We start from the raw sequence: 20407 nt of genomic DNA on the forward strand, positions 1-20407 counted from the left end.
TTGAACTGAATCTCACATACCTTATCAATTCTCGTTACTTAGGTGTACTGAGTCCCTGCCGACGATGGATAGGACACTTATAATTATATCCACTTATTTCATACAAACAACTGTCGTACACCTATTTACCACGTGCAAGTTTTAATAATGCCTACAGGATGAAAAGGTCAATGGCTTGTGTCATGTGACTAGAAGCCAAGGCAACCCATTCCCCTTTCAGGAGATAAATTCAGGTAGAAATGGATTAGACCATTTTGTATGAAGGGTAGGAAGCTATCACAAATGTTATTCATATTTCATAAAGTTAGAATTCATAGATTTCACTGAAATTAAGCAGGATTTCGACCATTTGAATCCCATGGTCAGCTTTGTTATCTCTCAAAAAAGTAACTAATTTTTGTTTTCAAATATTTTCAACTGTTTTGATAAAGACCTGCAGCCAATAAAAAAATTATGTTAATTAACAAAAAAATTAACATAATACATAAGAAATACATAAAAATGTGCTAAAAGTTGCACTAAATTTTTTAGGAGGAGGGAGAATGGTGTTCAAAGGGATACACAAAAACTTCTGCTCTATTTTAAAAATGAAATGGTTTTTGCATAATAGCACTGGTCAAGATTACGAGGTATTACAAAAAATAAAACTGATGTAAAATCATACAATGTTATTCCAAAGCGTAATCCCAGACTGCATTACTTAAGTTGTGGCTTTTCAGTGATATGTTATGAATCAAAGAAAAATGTACTACCTGAACTACATTGCAAAATTATGTCAACGCCACAACAGTTGTAAATACGACTCTCATTCGAGATTTTGACTATTGTTTCGTTTGTCTGAATTGAAAAGCCTCATGCATATTCATGGAGACAACATAACTGAAATCAAACGATCACCATTACTGTTGAATGATAATTTTATTCACTTGATAAACTAAAATGTATTTAACTACAATCGAAACCAGCCGTCAATAATACAAGTTCTCTAATTCATATCTTAACAAAAAAAAAAATGAAATCTAAGTTTAAAAAAAATATATATATATATACATATATTGAAATTGCACATTGCTGTGTATTATCGCAAATAAAAAATCAACAGAGTTGGCTACTTAATACATTCTTAATATCATTGGCAAGAATCTTCGCTACCATCCCAGGCTTCCGTTGAGCGTCAAATTATTTAAACATTGTTTTTCTGAGCAAATCATGTCATTAAGTCATAATTGGCCGTAGAAAAAATATGATATTTTTGCAATTCATGTAGCAAAATATAAATACACTACTGAGATACAGACTTATTAAACATTAAATTTTCCTGATGTTCAACCATTTTCTTAGAATAGTTTCTGATAGACCTTTTACTGGTTTCTGCGTCACATAGTATTTTTGTCAAAATATGTCATAATTTTTCGGCATATTGTCATTCTTGTTCCCAATCTATTGTTATTAAATAACTAAGACAAGATAATATCAATGTGATGAAACATCAAATGTTCGCAGATAAACTTTCAACTTATAAGTACAGTGGACTTTGAAAATGTGCAGTCGCTTTGTACAAACTTGAGTAAACATGATCACGCGCATCGAACATGCACGAACTTGAAACGAAACTGCATCATAACTGACGTAATCAAACTGTACATCACATGTACATGAAACCCACAAATCGTTTATTGGAGCGACATCAGCAGTGGTATAATTACTAATTCGGCATTGATGCCCGATGAAAGGTTAACAGGAGCCTAGTCGTCTATCAATTAACCTCTATCATCCTTCATTTGTTAAAATATTAGTGCTTATTTTTCTCAGTAAGAAAATCGGTTTAAAATTAACTCTATGAAGTACATCGTGAATGCAAGCCACATAAACATGCTGGTTGAGTTATTCCCTGAGTCTACAACATGGTTGAATTTGTTACTTAACAAAAATAGTCGCGGGTTTTAACCATTAGAAACTGGATGGTAAATTTTGAAAAGAAGATCTGTATAAAAAAAAATTCACAGAGAAAATCATTAAAAAAGTTACAGCAACATGATAAATATGAAAAAACAGTATTCTCAGGAGTGAACAGTCCAGCATTTTCACCGATGATAAACTCTCAGAAAACTGTACTTTAGAATAGTTGTTGAAACTCTCCCTAACAGCGCAACAAAACTATCCCTACATGTGCAACACTTATAAATTTGGTTGTTCAGGATTGCCTTAAATTTGAGGTGTTTTCTTGACTTTAGCTGTTTTCAACGGCTCCTAGACTGGCGTTCACAGCAGCTCACACAGAGTCTAGAGAAATACATTGTATAGCAGTGCTCGTCCAAGCAACATAGAATATTCCGTAGCTCCGCCTCCGTGAATAGATGAAAACTGAGTGAAGTAACAAATAAATTGCACAGAAAACCTGCCACCTCCCCCAATAGTTTCTAATGGTCTCAACCAATTTTAAAAAGAATTCCAGTACAGTATTGGTTGCAAACTATCACAAACAAAAGTTATAAAATTTGTGATTACAATTCTGTTATTTATTTAAATACATGAAATATACAGCAATATGTACACTTATCGTTACCCCATACCTATTTCATCATTAGATCCAACAACATTTCTACTGATTCTATTAGAGAAGAAATGAATGCAGGGAATTATTTTGTAGATAGGTTTAAGATAATTGATTTTTATATATTTTTTTTTTTCATCTTGCAGTGACTTGCAAGTCACTTGCCTCAGGTTTTTGTGATCTTGGAGTGGATTCTTCAAGTGGGATACCGGGATACGGTGGAATATTGAACACCATTTCACGTGAACGCTCCATGTTTTGTAGACTTGCTTTCAGTTTATCCAATTGTGCTGGTGAACTGTCTGGATACCTGTACAGTTCTGGTGACATGTTGCTGTTGTTGAGGCCCTGTCTACTGTTACCACGGTATGGTGATTGCAGGTACTCGCTTTTGGACACCGAGTGCGTGATTCCACCGCCTTTTAGAGGTACCACGGGTAGATTCTGAAATCTAGGCGATGTAGAATGACTAACAAACCCACGACATATTTTCATTTTATCCGACCGATCAGGATTTGAGCGTGAGGTTGCCGACCCTACACTGCCTACTCTCAGACTACCCACAGACTCTAAACCGCTAATCCACCGCACGTCCTCCTGCACGTTTTCATCCATCCTTTGTATCACCGACGTTTTATCGAGTATTGCCATTTGTCGAGAGCCAGGTTTCTTGGTCGTCACTCTCTTGTACTGGTGCCGGTTTAATATCTCTTTCTTTGGTGAAAACGTAACCGACCGGGATCCTCTACTTTTGACAAAGACAGAGTTGTAGTAGGACTTGTCTCTCAGCGACGGTGCCGTCTCCATTCTCTTACACTGCAGAGGTTCAAAATAGACATTGCCATGGTAACCCCTCCATGCCTACAAACAGACAAGAAATATTGATAAATTTCATAATTTAAGAAAAAAGTCCTCAAATGTTAAAGTATCCCAATTTTGTTAAAATTTTACAAGCACTGTTTATATTGATCATTTTGATCATAGCGCAAACAACAGTTTATGTGGTCAGAAAGTGATAGACTAGACAATTTGTCATGGTAGAAAACGACACATCTACTTGTCTACTTGCCCCCCCCCCCCCCCCCCCCCGCCAAATTCTGATGTTGCAACTTGTTTTCTAAAACTATTTTTTCAGCTTTTTCCTCTGTATACAGCAACTGACTAAGCAAGTGAATGTAATGATTATTGGAAATATCAATGCGAATATGTATATTAGACCAGTGCAAAACACAATTCGTTATAATTTGGGCATCATTAATTATAATTTTCAACATACTGTTAAACATAGAAATATAGAAATTAAAATCTTCTTTTATTCTTTTCATCGCTGAGGTCATCTGTTATTAAAATTCACAAAATAAAAAAAAAAATGTTCAAAATTTTATCAAGACCTGTAGCCAAGAGAAATTATTTTCATTTGATTCAAGCATAAAAAACTAAAAATTTTCAAAATGCTGTTAAAAAATTTTGGCGGGAAAAATTAACGCACTGATAGTAGAACATATTTTACTCCACGTGTTGACATCAGCATTTGGCGCCTAATGTACGACGACGTGTTAAAATCAACTTTAGTGCTATTGGTGAAACCGGAATTACACATGACTGATGTCTCACCATCAATGTCACCGGTTTAGCTTTCATGAGAACTTGTCAAGCAAAATGCTTTGTATTGTCGTCTACGGAATGCGATTATGGACCTGATAAAGCATGGAATTCAGCTCCTTCAGGTTTTAAGTCTTAGAAATAAAATTTTTGTTTTCGTTGGTTCTTTTTTTTTCCTTTCAATGAGTGAATGGCAGACACCAACTGGAGAAGTACACAAACTTGAATGCCCGTTAAAAATTCATCCCCCTAAATAAATGCATGCAATGTTGAGTACCACTTGAAGTTATGAAGCCCACAAAATTCAAATCCTCCCACTATTCCTCCCTCACACACCCACACAAATTCAGAGTTACAAACATACACCTGGGGATGTTTAAAAAAAAAATTAAATAAAATAAAAAATGACTAATTCACAAACTTCAAAAGCATTTGTTCTACAAATTTGCAATTTTTCAGTGTTTACCGGTAATACTAATCAAACATCTCAGCAAGAAACTATAAAAACAACAACTTTATTGGTATTAGTAGTTTTGGCGGGAAACTGATCGGCACCTGTTGCTTGGATACAAAATGTACAAAGAATCCGGTTTTGTAAAATTGTAGACATGAAGGGGGATACTGTAAAACTATATAATGTTTTGAAGTTACTGAGGTCAGTAACTTAGGGGAGCATAAATTGAGTAGAATTTATAAAATCACACACATGCACGTAACAATGACTGTGATAAACCTGTTTTACACTCCATCCACTATGACATCAAAGTGGTGTAAAAGCAAACTGTCTTGAAGTGACCTTGTGGTATCACATGGTTAACACTATTGACCTATATAGGGGAAAACTGTGGGAACCGCTAGCACAAACATAATAGCCAACCACAGAATGCCATTCTTCCAGCTCTGTATTTGCATCATCTATTGATTCACTCACCCGCCATGGTTACAGTTGAGATTGGTGAAAGAATTCGATACAAAGCTTCGGGAGGAGCTACTGAACGACACAACAGAGGGCGATGACATTTGCACCGCAGATTTTGTTTGTCCCGGATTCAAATCAATTGCTCTGTGAGTGCGCTACGGCAACTAGGATCAGGATTAAGGTTGCTAAGCAGCCAAACTGATTGATGGCTTCCTACTTTTTTTTGTATCTTTTCTTTCCGTTCTCTGTGACAGATGAAATATCACTCACAGTACTACTATCTTGACTTTGTATTTTGCCTGGCTCTGTTTGATCGAAAACTTTTTTTTTGTCACTAGCTGAATGAAAAAACATACTTACATAAATACAATTTTCACATTTAAAAAAAAAAATTAAGAGGATATTGCAATATCATAGCTGTGACATGTTCTTTGGAAATTTACGAACATTTCTAGTTGCAAAATGTAAACAGAGAACAGAATTCCCTGTAATCTGGCAATAGATTTTGAAGCAAAAATACTAAACTAAAGTTGAAACATAAATTCAACCTGAATTTCATTGATAGTTTTACCAACTGTAAAAAAGCGTATGACGGGAAACAAAAATAACCGCTAATCAGTGCTTGCTAACAACATTCCAAATGCCAATCATTAAAGAGTATGCTTGGTCTGTCACGAGTGCAAACATACAAAATCAAAATTTGGTTATTTTCTACTATCGACGATCAGTACAGGGTTTCTAAATAAGCAAATAAAAGCCCTGTACTGTGACAGACTAGCGGCACTCGCAACACTATAAGCTAAACATTTGTTTTTCCCTTTTGTGCGCTGTGCTTTATTTTTCCAGCTTGTGTACACGAGGGCATTCCTTTTTTTTCCATAAATAACAAGAAAAGCCGAGCAAATGGCATTTTGTGAACAAACTGATTCATTTGTAAGCTCGTAATAGAACCGATGCAAACGTTTCAATAACCCACCTCCCCCCTCTGACCTGCACTGTCATTTGTACTGTGATGCCTCAAGCAAAGTTGTCACTAATATGTTTATTTTAGGAGAAGAAAAAAAACGCCAAAATGAATGTTTTTCTCCCCGAGTGCACCTACATGACCCTCCTGGGAAAAACCTATGTCAATAGATGAAGCTAACAAAAAAAAAAACACAAACTGTGAAGGGAGAAGACAGCAGAGAAAAGAATCGGAGCGCGCAATGAGACATAAATCTCCCGTACTTGGGACACTTGGTTGTTGTGTATTGGGATATCCATCGGAAGCAGGTGGTCCCCCTAAAACGTTCTCATCACATCAAGCATATCGGTTGAGCAATCACAATCCACTTGTTCATTAAAAACTCACAAAAAACAGGACAAAAATATTATTTTGTGTTGTGAATTTAGCACATTTTTTTTTACCCCATAGTTATAGGGGTTTACGTAATCTGCAGCCATGTTACAGTTGTTAAACTTAACACTCTGACACGTTGTTAAGGTTATTTGCTCTGTCCCAAGTACATGTAAATCAAAAATGAAAATAATCTATTCCACCAAAAAATATCACACTCCAAGAGAGAAAAAAAATTGACACTTATACTTAGAAGCATGTTGAAAAAAAAAAAAATGTACTGCATCTGATGGCATGTACACTAACAATGGCAGAAAAAACGGTTTAGAAATTAATCACCAGTTTTTCGTAACGATCTACAATTGAACTGTGTACCAGGGGGCAATTGCTAGGTTAAGCATTGTTTACTACATTATTGGTCAATAAATAGATGTTTTCACCAAAACTCACATTTTTCTTCTCAGTACTATAATTATTTAAAGTGTGCTCCAATTTAAGAGGAATTGACCTCTGACCTGTCCCACAAACATTTCATTGCAGCTATTTTGTATTTTGACTCTTGCCAGAAATCAACAAGTTCACTTCAATTACCTCTTGAACAATTGTGATTGCATTTCATTGTATTATTTGTGCATTTATATTTATTTACTTCAGTGAACATTTCCGCTGGGAACAAATTTGATAAAATGGAATAAGTTGACTTTCTACAATCAACAATTTTCTCAATTAGAATAATTTTTACTGATATGCATTTTTACTGTTCTGAATGCTGTTTTCTGTTCTGAATATATTTCACACATCACTTTTCAAATGATATAAAATCCAATTCTTAATCACCATACTTTATATCATCTGACTTGTTCTGTCATCTGATTCCAAAAAAAACACACACAACCAAAAACATTTAAATGCTTTTTTAAAAATGTATACGTTTGATAAATTTTGGCCGTTATTGTTCTGGTTACCTGAAAGCATTACAATGTCTGAGCTGCGTCATGTTCGAAATTGTAACGTTTACAACACACGCTGTTGTCGCCAAGCACACGTACAAAATTTATGTTGATAAACAGTGTATTTCCCAGAACCCAATGCACCAGTACCAGTGATGAGTGTGAATGCAAGTTTTGATCTGGTTGTGATGTGCCGTAAATACCGACCTCTGAGTTCGTTCTTCCTAATATATACAGCATAGTGATGTATTGAATAAGCAATATAGACGATAAAACATTTAATTTTGAATATTAATGATTAATACTACGCATTGATAGATACATTAGACTATGATGTATATTATGAAAATGCTATTCTTGTATCAAAATCTGAGAATTTATTTGATGGAAGGACAACATTTTATAATATGCATGTGCACTGGTTATTTTGGTACGTACATGTACAATAACAGTGGTTTTGATTTTTTATCTAATGAATATGTGGTGTATCCTGCAATAATGCAGCATTTTTAGTTTAGGGTTAGTCATAATATTAAACATATTAGTCATAGTATTAAACAATTAACAACAATATTAACAAAAAATATATGTTTTCATTTATATCGCATCTATAAACGCTGATTTTCTAAATAGTTACTAGTGAATGGCGACAACACAATGTTACGTGCCAGGGATTTTAAGGTCAAAACACCAACGCAAGTATATGCTTGACAGCCTCTGACGATTTTAGCTCTCGGGGTCGGAACTTTAAAAGTAAGTTTGAATACAAACTTAATTGTAAATACAAAATCTGAATCCAAATACAATAACAATGACATTGACTTTAAATGCCCTTGTGGAACAATATGACGACACCCCAAGCTAAGCAGATAATGGCCAAAGGTTCATGAAAGTAAGGAAGTGTACCGGTAACTTTGATCGATATCATATCATTGATCAATGTGGGTTGCTTGTTATAAGATATGGTTAAAGCGCCAGTATGACTGTGCAGTGTCATGTTTCAACACATTAGTTGCCGTTTATCGCATGTATGAGATTCGTGTTGATAAACAGTGATTTTATGAGAACCCGATGCATTCCACCTGTGATGTGATGTGCACTAAATACCGACTTTGAGTTTCTCGATGCATTCCTATCATTCCAGAAATATTAAATAGTTGCTGGAGTCTCCGGTTTTTGTGGTATTGATTTAATTATGCAACGAAAAAAGTCGCCATATGTGTTAAAGGGCAGTGGTCGCCACGCAGCGCATGCTCGAATTTCATGTAAACAAACAATGTATTTTACACGCATTGTATACGTCGATATGAGTCCCATATGAAATAGAACTCGGCACGACGAAAACCACCCTTTAATATATGGGGCCTATAATCTTGCATGCGTGGCATGAACACCAGCCTTTAAAGTGTGCTGTACGCGGACAGTAGTACTTCAACCCTTTGACAGACAGATTTGTTCTCGCCAAAAATTCAGAGAAATATTTTTCCCTTTTTGTAAAATTTTCACTAAATTTCATCATTATTTTAAAACCATACAGACAGTTTTATATATTGGTTTTGATTAAAAAGTTTGTCAATTTTTATCAACATTTTATGTGGGGGAGGGAGGGGGGGGGAGGAGGAGAGACTGTACAAAATCATGTTGTGGATGATACCAAAAGTTGACAATGGTGATAAAAAATTTACGTTCCCACTTTGCAAACTTCTGTTGTACGATCTCCTGACCAATATTTAGAAAGATAACGAAAATTTAACTGGTAGAATTTGATTTTAAGCAGATATCTCAAATTAGACGAAATTTGTAAAAAATAGACAAAAAAACAATGGAGTTAAGGGGATATGTTTGTCTTAACGCTAAGACTTTCCAGTTATCGCAAAATAAATGGCGAGAAAGTTACGACAGGATATCTACTTTAAATGTACCATGTTTTTGGGCTAAAACAGCATAACTTATGTGGGAAGTGTAACCCCCCCTTCCCATATTTAAGGTTGTAAAATCTTGTCATAATCACTCAAAAGATAGACATTTTTGTATATAACCGCTCTGCGTTTGTTAACTGTAATAGGAAAGGTGATTCTCAGTCAGAGATTACAAGGATCCCACAGATCTGTCAACTTTCAGTTAAAGAGAATAATCTTGCAAAAGTTTAGGAGTAACGGATGGTTATAAATCACAGTTTGGGAGTGTGACCTTTGACATGGGATGGTCACACAGACAGTTAATAATCTGGATCGCTTTGTTAAGCGCAATGCTCTTGTGTCACTATTTGTAGTTGAAATGCAACACAAAGATGAAACACTAATAACTCAGTACCGTGCTCATCGAATACATCTATTGTGGTTTGTAGGTTTCACTCCATCATTAAAGTCTGTATCAATGGCGCGGGGTCACTTTAAAATAGACACCCATGAATGGAGTCCCCTCTATGTTGAAAACAACAAAACTTTTGTAAGGGACGGCATGCTTGTATGTATGTATGTGTAACTGTTTCATTGAATGGGTTACCAGAACAACCAAGTCTTTGATTTGTGGGATGAATTTTTTTTGTGAAAGCCAATCGCTTTTGACGTGACTATTGACTACAATATTGGAGGTAGTACTCATGCACCTGGGGCCAACATTTTCAATATTACCAGTCCAAATGTGGTTGAATTGGATTCAATTTCAGAACTTTTAAGTGCTGTGATGACGCTACGTGGTTTACTATTGGATTATACATTAGTAATGATTCACTCATATAGCGTCGTTTACGAGTATTCTCATACTTCGCTGTGGGATTCAGATGTGCTATTACGAGTATTCTCGTACATCGCGTCTTAAGGGTTAAATAAAATAATCAAGTTATTGAGTCAAGGACATATATCCTTGCTGTACTCGGGAAATAAGTCATTTGAAGACAAATCAAGACCTATTAGATCTAATCACTCTTGCAATCCAGAGTATTTTACATCTTCCCTAATCACTCGCATTACTATGCCCTGGAGAGCCATTCCTAGCTCACCAACTATTTTCAAAAAAGAATGCCAGTGAATTGTAAAATTTGTTGCCAAAAAAAAATCCCAAATACATATGATTGAATATATTGCCGAAAATCCGAAATTTTATACACGTTCAAATCTGGTTAACATATCCGGTAATCCCATTAGCGGTGATTAATGCGGATCCGGATCCGGATTCGATATTCACATCATTCTGGGTAATCTACTTCATCTCACTGAAACTAACAATGTGATTTCTTTTAACTTGCACTGAGGACCGGAAAAGCTTGCAGAACCGCCTACTTGACTTCAATCACACATGATACAATCACGTCGGATGTGACAACGCCTAGCGGCTATACTACGAGAGCGTTGTCAATTTCATGGTGATGTCGGCTGATTACAGAGTTATACCAATAAAATATGATAAATATATCATTTCAATATTACCTTACATATTGAAAATATAAACATAATGACATTAAAATCATACAATCACATCGAATGTGACAACACCTAGCAGCTAGACTGGCAGTGAGCGTGTAGTCAATTTCATAACTGACTACAGAATTATACCCAATAAAATGCAATAAATATGTGTGTATATTCAATCGTTTCAATGTACACACAGACAACATAACATTAAAATCGTGAGTTTACATTTAATACGATTACATCTAAATCGTCAGGTTATACAGTTACAGACTTCACAAAAGTCTGCTGAATGGAAAAAAGTAGCATGTATTTTTTCTTTGTTAAATCTTTTTTTTAAAGATTATTTTAGAGGCTGGAGACAGCTAGAGACATAATTGAATTTCCTACTCTTTGAAATTTTTCTAAAAGAACTATTTTGCTACAGAAACCACATTTTATGTTTGGGATTATGTGATAGGGTTGTGATATTTCAACATCAACCTGGTATATAAATAAAACTGAAAATTAAGATTTAATTATGCAAAACTCATGATTTTAATGTCATTATGTTTATATTTTCAATATGTAAGGTAATATTGAAATGATATATTTATCATATTTTATTGGTATACTCTGTAATCAGTCGACATCACCATGAAATTGACAACGCTCTCGTAGTCTAGCTGCTAGGCGTTGTCACATCCGACGTGATTGTATCATGTGTAATGAAAGTCAAGTAGGCGGTTCCTTGCAAGCTTTTCCGGTCCTCAGTGCAAGTTAAAAAAATCACATTGTTAGTTTCAGTAAGATGAAGTAGATTACCCAGAATGATGTAAAATACTGAATCCGGATCCGGATCCGCATTAATCACTGCTAATGAGGATTACCGGATATGTTAACTAGATTTGAACGTGTATAAAATTTCTAACGATTTTTCAGCCATTTATTCTATCACGTCCGATGTGATAATGCCTAGCATCTGGACTGTGAGAACGCTGTCAATTTCATAATAGCATAAGCTGATCACAGAATTATACCTGTTTATACTTATATATATTTAATTATTCATTATTTTGTTAAAATTTAATGATTGCATTTCAATTATCAACCACTAGAAATCAGGTTGAAAATTAAGACAGTTCATGCACAAACAAATTTACGTCATTTCTGAAGGCAAAAATAAATTCAAATCAAAATGCCAATTTTGATTAAAAAACAAAGTCATGAAGAGAGTTGTAGCCCGAATATTTAGCACAAAATAAAACAATAAAAGTGTTTAGCCACAAAAAGTAGAAAGTGTATTACGCTATTTTGTTGATTCATTTACAATCAATTTTCAAAAAGTTAAAAAACAAAACAAAAAACTCTGAGTGGTGAAGTTGTTCCCACATTTTTCAAAAACTTTGATCCAAACTTGCAGCAAAATGGAAAATATGCTGCTTTGAGTATTATAAGTATATATTACAAATTGCCCAAATGTAGTTAACATTCTGGCAAAAAATTATGTCATTCAAGTGTTGAACAGAATGTTTGTTGTCAGTTGGCGTTTGTTGTGATTTTAAGTACAACTACTATAAAATGACTAATTTTCACTGGGTTTAAATTTCGCTGTTTTACCATTTCAGGCATATTCAGTGGGTTTTAAATTCACGGTTTTATCATTTAGATAATGTGTTCTATGCTAAATTTTACATATTCACTGGGTTTTAATTTAGCGCATTTTCCAGTCAGCGAAATAAGCCAAATTAAAACCCAGTGAATAATTAACCATTTTACAGTAATTTAACCTTTTGAATGCCAATTCTTTTTTTGCAAAAATTTGGTACAACATTTTGCCGATTTTTATATATTTTTACATAATTATTTAGATAATTTTGGACCAAACGAACATGATTTCCTGTTGACTACAGATCTTGAACACAATTTGTGGAAAATTATAAAAAAAGTTATGTGTGAATTTTGAGAAAAGTTGACTTTGACGCTTGAAAGGTTAAAGGTTGAAGAGTGCATAGTACATCTACACATGCACCAGGTGTTATTACTTAGTCAGGTCTGGTGGGGGGAGGGAGGGAGGGAGGGAGGGAGGAGCAGAACACTAACACTATACGATACATATTGTTTACACTATAATTAATCGTTGCGACACCTTTTTTTTATCATGGTTTTCGATGTGACTGCATTTGTTAAAAAAGATGAGTGATCTAATGGTAGTACGTGTTTAATTTTTGGTGGGAGTATTCTAGCGTAGAAAAAAAAAAAGTTGGCCGAAGCCTGACTTAAAAACTAACTTAAAACTAACTACCACACTGAGACAGGATTGTAAAGAGCGACAGCTGGGGAACCTCCCATTGCATCAAACGTCCTCAAATAGTTATGTAATTAATCACACTAGAAATATCCAACGTAGCATTCCAATTGGATGAAAATAAGACATTCAATGCAATTGGCGCGATCGTTTCCGGTAAACAACAACGTTTTGCACGTAACATACGTGGTATTGCACCGGTCGCTAATTTTTGTGAATATTTATTTGTCAGTTATTATTTTCGCGCCAGACTCAAATAATAGACGCAGAACTTTTTGTTGGTGATAAAGAATGCAGACAGACATTTAAATATCTTCGCATCCCCGATGTTTTTAGTTGTTGGTTACAGAATAGTTGTAAAATTATACTGTTTCATCAAATACTCAAAATGCTCGATCAAAATTTAAAAACATTTCCAAAGTTGTCTCTTTTGTTTCAAATCAACCCTTTGCGCCGTTCACAAAATAATAAACCCAAATATTTTTTTGTAATATTTTTTAATAATTTTGATCAAGTCATGTTGGCAATGTGAAATTAGGTTCATCTGGTCTAAAATTAACAAAAAAATAAATGCTGAAATTTGCAAAAAGTCACATCAAAATTTTGGCGGGAAAAAAATGTGGCAAAATTACTTTGTATTGAGTGAAATATATGTGACAATACTGGGCATCAGTTAACATATGCTATATAGCAGTTGGGCGCCATTTTTTGTTAATTAAAAACTAATAAAGTATTAAACATTACTTAAAAAGAAAAATTTTAACATACAAAGTAACTGAATAATGATTAAAAATGTAAATTTATAACTCGGATAAAAGTCTAAAACAAACAATAAATATATTAATAATGAATAAATAAAATAACAATTAAATACATTAAGAGGAATATTCCATTCGACACCAAGGTAGTTGAAACTCACCTTAACAGGGGCAGCTGGTAGCGGCCTTTGTTGAGTAACATAGAAGTAGGAGTCTGGGAAATGTCTATAGGGGTGGTCGGGTAGACTGGTGACCAGGAGGGGCAGCTTATCCGTGGTTCTCGTGTCAATCAAGGGAATACCTCTGCTACTGCATCTGGTAGACATAAGTGCCATCGCTCGCTGGTAGATGGTGTCTTTGGTGGCACTGGGTAAGCTAGCTAACGTCTGCTTGGTACCGGAACGACTGTAAACAACAACAATAACAATAACTTCTGATTCTCACGCTATGTTATATTTTCCACACAGTTAGAGGGGAAGGGAGCGGGAGAAATGTGACAATAGTGATAGATGACATTTCAGGGTGTGGAAGATATACAAAGGTGTGAACTAAATTGCAACTGCAAATTTATGGTCAAGCATTTAATGTACACACATATTGCGGTTGCTATAATTAGACGATGAAGTCGAAAAAAACAACCCCACATGTATTGAACTTTGAACCAATTATCGGTACATTAAAAGGCATAAACCAACAAGCTATGAATTACGTACTTCTAAAAAGCCGATTTCGCACTTGAAAAGAGAAAAAAAAATGCAACATGCCTTGAAGGGGGAACTTCCATTATTTAAGATCGTGTTAGTAAGACGTACAAGTTAAACTATCCACAGTTGCATATAACCACCAGCTCCAAACTAATCAATGGTCGCCAAGAATACTCAAATCTATTTCAGTCAATAATGCGGGCAAATAAAAAAAGAAGGCCGCAGTCTTGATTTGCTGGGGGTGAAATAATGCCCAATCAAAATGAAGAAAAGCTATGGGTATTTCCTTTGTATAACTGTTGTGTCATTTTACAGTCAATTGTTAGGACTTCATCTCGCTAGCACAATGAATTTTATTGCTTCCTTCAACAAGGGAGACATTAAAAGCTAAAGGTAAATGAGATCATTTGAAAAAGTCTGAATAAAAGCACTTGGTAACAACTGCATTGAAATAATTACAACAGGAAATACTTTCATCTTTTCATTAATTCTTTGACTTTTCAGTTTCCAACCATCAAACATTCACATTCTAGGCGTCTAAGCACAGTTTAAGTTGAATGACGTCTTGAAGTTTTTTTTTTTAATAGAACTGACCCTCAAGTTTGACTTCCTCTTGATTTTTGTAGCAAATTTATGTCAGGTCCGTGTTTGTATTTGCTTTCCAAAGATCATGTCGTATTCGTTGACACATATTTGCTCTTTTTTGTTAGTGTGCCTGGCAGCACCTCATTGAGAAAACCACTTTAATGTGTCATGCAGGCATGCCGTGCCCATTGGCACCAACTCAAAAGCTGGAGCTGTACTCCCCCCATGTTGAATTGGAATAACCTGGTTCTCTCATTTGTTTATCAGTTGAAGGGGACATTCTATTGTTGAAATTATTGGAAGAAAGGGATGTCATCTCATTTTGTATGGGTTATTGAACAAATGTTGAAACAAGTTTACATTCTAAACTGAAAACATGCTTTTCGTCATATCATTAGCCAATTTTTTTTTTCTCACAATTTTTCCTGAAGTTGGTTCAACTGGTGGAAAATATATTTAAAAAAAAGTAGAAAGTGAAAAAAAACCAGTGTAAAACCTTGGGAAGCTGTATTTTTTCTACCAAAATTCTGCTGCAAAGTTTAGCATTATCTTGTATTTTTCTATAATTTCTTCATTAATTTTTTACCAATATGTCATACTCAGTACAGATTCTGACCACAAGTTTTGAAATAATTTGGAAAAAAATTATGCAAATTTATTAAGTGAAAGGTGACAAAAGTTGACTTCAGCGATCAAAAGGTTAAACTATTGAGGGCGCCTGCCATCTCAAAATTTTACCACCCGGTATGTATTAACAAATTTATTAGTTTGCACAGGAAGGTGTTGTTTTCAAGAGAGTTATTTGGGGAGGTCACAAGATATGGTTACCATGGTTACCACCTTCTAAATGCTATGTTCAGTTTGGACAGATTTAGATCGTATATCATCAACATTACAGGACAGTAAAGGAATAGAATAAAATAAATAAGTTTCTTATTTTGGCCAGGAAAAGAAATAAATCTTTTCCGTGTATCATTGGAATTTGAAAATGGCAGCATTTTAGGTAATTTTTTGACCTATGCAGATTTTTTTTCCCTCAAAATATCCCTCTCTAATAGTCAACCCCTTAAAAAAATATGTTCCAAGCAAAAATAAATTATGGTTTCTCAAAGTATTTCTGGAAAAGACTCCAATGCATGGATCTTACCACTGAGTGTTGTATTTATCTAATATTATTTAATAAAATTCAAATTGTTTTGTCAAATTTCACATTACAGATCTGTTACTAGACTTTTTGAAAAAAACACAGTTTTCAGATACCTGTTGATTGAAAAAAAACTTCCAAACAAGAAAAATAAGTATCATATTTTGAAAAAAAATATTACTCAGGCAGTTACATAGAACACAAGTTGTTGGTCATTTTGAATTACTAAAAAATACTGGTATATAACAAGCATGCAACGTTGCACCACTTTTGGCGGGAAAATCATGGCGTTTTTTGACACCACGTAAATCTTTATCAAGACTAAGTACATTTATGTAACAAGTACTTCCTGTCAGGCGACTGGACAAAAAGAAACCATTTTTATAACCCATCTAATCATGAAAATACCATGGCACCAAATATTTTTATTTTTACGACCACAGACTTTTTACAACCGGTTCTTCAACTCCTTTTTCTTTCAGTCCACAGCCGACCACATCAAAGTAGCAAAAACCCAAACAACCATAAAAAAAGGTTCATGATTAACTAAACGTAAAAAAAGAAAGAATTCTAATTACACAAAGTTACAAAATGGCAATGAATGAAAGAAGCGGTTGTTGTAAAAAGTTTACAGACGACAATAAAGACGAAGGACAAATCAATTTGTTTCTGAGTCATTCAATTCGCCATTTTGTCTTTCTCATTTTGAAAAAAACAAACTTCCGGGCGAGAAATTAAACACTTTCCCATGGGAGTTTTTTTGTTGTTGTTGTCAGAGATTTGAAGATATGAAAACGAAAAGGAATGCAATAATTACGACCGCACATTGCGCAAATTTTGTTGGCACGTGGGATTGTATTACTCCTGTGTTATATGATTCAGCCATTTTTTAGGTCCTAATAGTGTGCATTCTCGACAGATTCTATCATAGTGATTTGTAATGAGTAAAAAAAAAACATCTACCACATTTTTAAAATATTGGAAAAATGGGACAGTGAAAATGGTGAGTAACAAGGCACAGACGAAATGCCAAAGCCACTGTCCAAGATTCATTCACTAATGAATGCAACTTTTAGAGAAACCTGGTTAACCTTTTCACCACCAGTTCCCTCTTTTCATCACAAAATAGTCTCTTTTATAATCAGCACTTTCCTTCAGAAGATTGGGAGTAAGAACTGAAAATTGACTCAAATTTTGTCTGTTGGCTTCAAAATTTGGGCTCATTTCCAGAAATATTGAAGAATATATAAGAAAAGTGTAGACAAATTTAAGCGAAAAAGTCTGGTGGTGAAAAGGTTAAAGTTTGCAGGTGCTTGTGAATGACGCCACATACCACAATGCTATTATGATAGAAAGATGGTCGCTGTCTCTTACAAAGCGCAGTCACTATACGTACTGTAAGCACTTAGTTCGGAATCTGCACATAAAAAAAAAAATCACCTGGCACAAATATACTGTTGAACACTATAATTTCTCCCGCCAAAAATTTTGCACATCTTTGTGCATTTTTTCTATTATTTTAGAAAAAAACATGGATAACAACTTCAGAATTTAAAAAAATATATTTTGACAGAATTATGCAGGTTTATTTTGTGGAAGGTGATGAAAGTTGTCATTTAAGTTCAAAGGTTTAAAGTTCAAAGGTTAATGACCCAATTCAATACCGGTAAGTAATATTCACAGATCTAGTCTGTGATTCAATGTGGTAGCGAGAACTGATTATTATGTCTGCGTTTGTGCATTGTAAATTACTTTTGTCAATATTGATTATAACAGTATCCCCAAATCTTGTACTTTCCAAATTTATTTAAATTAGCATAAATAAATGAAATGTACAATTAAGGCAGACATTCCAAGACTTTCTCTTATATCATCATTATCATAAAAAATTGTTGAGATTCGGTCATAAAATTCACAATGAAAAAAATAAATAATAATCGATGTCAATAATGCACACAAATCTTTCGGCATTTTGATTCAAATGCTACCACTTGTTGAATGCAAAGTTGGAATCTGGGGTCATTGCGGTTTTACGTGGAATAGTACGATATGATCTGAATTTGGATGCATTATGGGAAATACTAAATGTACAATTTTCAATGGTTTCCAGCGTGACCATGCTTCTCAATCTTTTGTTTGTTTCAATTTCATTCTTAATGCTTTTGAGCGGTGTCCCATGTGAGTTTATTCATGGAGATTTGCTCTCATTCTGAATCAATGGATCCTGTGGTTATTTGGAATATGAGTGACTCTTAATTTCTCATAATTTGTGAAGATTAATTATGTCACATATTCTCAAGATCTCACTAAAAGCTATAATGATAAGATACAAGTCTAGTGTTTCTCATAATTTTTGAGAAATTCAAAATTTCTATGTAATTGCTTACAGCAGTGGTAAACCAACATAAGACATTATTAATTTTTTGTTACAAACAAGCATTGCTAAATTAAATTTTGTCTATTTCAGTGTTAAATTTTCCATCAATCGTTGACTTAAATAGGATTGGTCATTGCCGCCTTCAAATTCTAGTTTTGTGTAAAAGCGGTCAGAGAGGTTACTGAGCCAGGTTAGATTAGGTTATCAATCCAGAGGGGACGAAATTTAATGGCTTCCGGACACTCACAGAGGTTGTTTTGTGAAGTTCAATGGACAAGATGAAATTGGACTTTGCTAGACACCTATTGAATTCTTTGATTGAATTCACCAGGGGAATAATGTGAGCACTGCCAATGACAATACTTCACCTTTACCGAAGGGTCATTGCATCATGAACTCAGAAATAGGTTACTTTTGCGACAGACTGAATGACAGCTATCAACAAATAGATTTTATTATGCCAGAAATAACTTTCATGCACCCTCCAAGCTTCAAATCACTGCAGATTCATGAATGCGAGGTTTTGGATTATACCGCCCTCAAGTGTCAAGGAAAAAGAAATAAGGTCATTACAATCATGTAACCTATTTAACTAAAAAATGAGAGAGAGGAAAATGACATTGAACCGATATGATTAATTCATGTCGAGAATCAAACATGCATTGTCTAGGGTGTATAAATCGTTTTAGGAGTTGTGATAGTGAAAAAAAATTTATAATCCATTTCAGTATCTGGATTAAAGTAATAGTAATCGTCGCCTTCAAATTCTACTTTCGTGTAATAGAGGTCGGAGAGGTCACCGAGCCATTTTAGATTATGTTATCAATGCAAATGAAGTGATTTTTAAGGGAGAGCGTTTAATGGCTTCCGGACACTCACAGAGGTTGTTTTGTGAAGTTCAATGGACAAGATGAAATTGGACTTCGCTAGACACCTATTGAATTCTTTGATTGAATTCATCGGGGAAATAATGTGAGCACTGCCAATGACAATACTTCACCTTTACCGAAGGGTCATTGCATCATGAACTCAGAAATAGGTTACTTTTGCGACAGACTGAATGACAGCTTTCAACAAATAGATTTTATTATGCCAGAAATAACTTTCATGCACCCTCCAAGCTTAAAATGACTACAGATTCATGAATGCAAGGTTTTGTATTGTACTGCCCTCAAGTGTCAAGGAAAAGAAATAAGGTCATTGATATAACTAAAAAATGAGAGCTATTGAACCAAAAAATGCTCATATATGCATTATCCATAGTATATAAATCATTTTAGAAGTTGTGAAAGTGAAAACAAATTCATAATTCATCAAGCATCTGGATTTAAAAATATTCCATCCCCGGGAGGCCCTCTCGAAATGTAAACCATTTTGGAATATAAACTAGGGGCAGAGTTGGCTGGGTGAATTTGTTAGGGGGAAGAGAAATTGGGTTGGGTGTCATCGAAACAAGTTATCTTTCTCTTCAAGAACTGAAATCCAATTAGTATAATCAAATCAATTAAAAAAAAAGATTCTGATTCTAAATCATAAATTTGTAAAATTGACTAATCTTGTGGAGTGGAACAAAAGAATTTTAGGCAGAATGCATTATTTTTTTAATGCACGACCACCACAGACAGGAATCCTTAAAAACAAGTTTTTGTTCATTTTTTAATGTCCGTCAAACATTTTGTCCTTTTATTTGTGACTCCAAAAGTAATATTAATAAAAATAAACTAGAAACAAATTCATATTTACCGATAATTAAAAAAACAACAAATCAAATGATCACAGTT

The 20407-nt window shown here is 34.4% G+C and overlaps 1 protein-coding gene across 3 annotated transcripts in view; it reads right to left on the bottom strand.

Annotated features, from left to right (window-relative positions):
* Positions 1–899: 899 nt before the first annotated feature.
* Positions 900–20407, bottom strand: part of LOC100372543 (uncharacterized) — a 42401-nt gene continuing 22893 nt past the window's right edge. For all 3 annotated transcript variants that reach the window (XM_085497891.1, XM_085497893.1, XM_085497892.1), the window contains exons 3-4: positions 13978–14221; positions 900–3415 (exon numbers count right to left, since the gene is read on the bottom strand). In XM_085497891.1, the coding sequence (XP_085354017.1) occupies positions 2690–3415; positions 13978–14221 (970 nt within the window). In that variant the 3' untranslated portion in view covers positions 900–2689. The remainder of the gene's footprint in view (positions 3416–13977; positions 14222–20407) is intronic.

The sequence above is a fragment of the Saccoglossus kowalevskii genome, chromosome 4 (assembly GCF_978046115.1).
Source record: "Saccoglossus kowalevskii chromosome 4, keSacKowa6.1, whole genome shotgun sequence".
NCBI lineage: Eukaryota > Metazoa > Hemichordata > Enteropneusta > Harrimaniidae > Saccoglossus > Saccoglossus kowalevskii.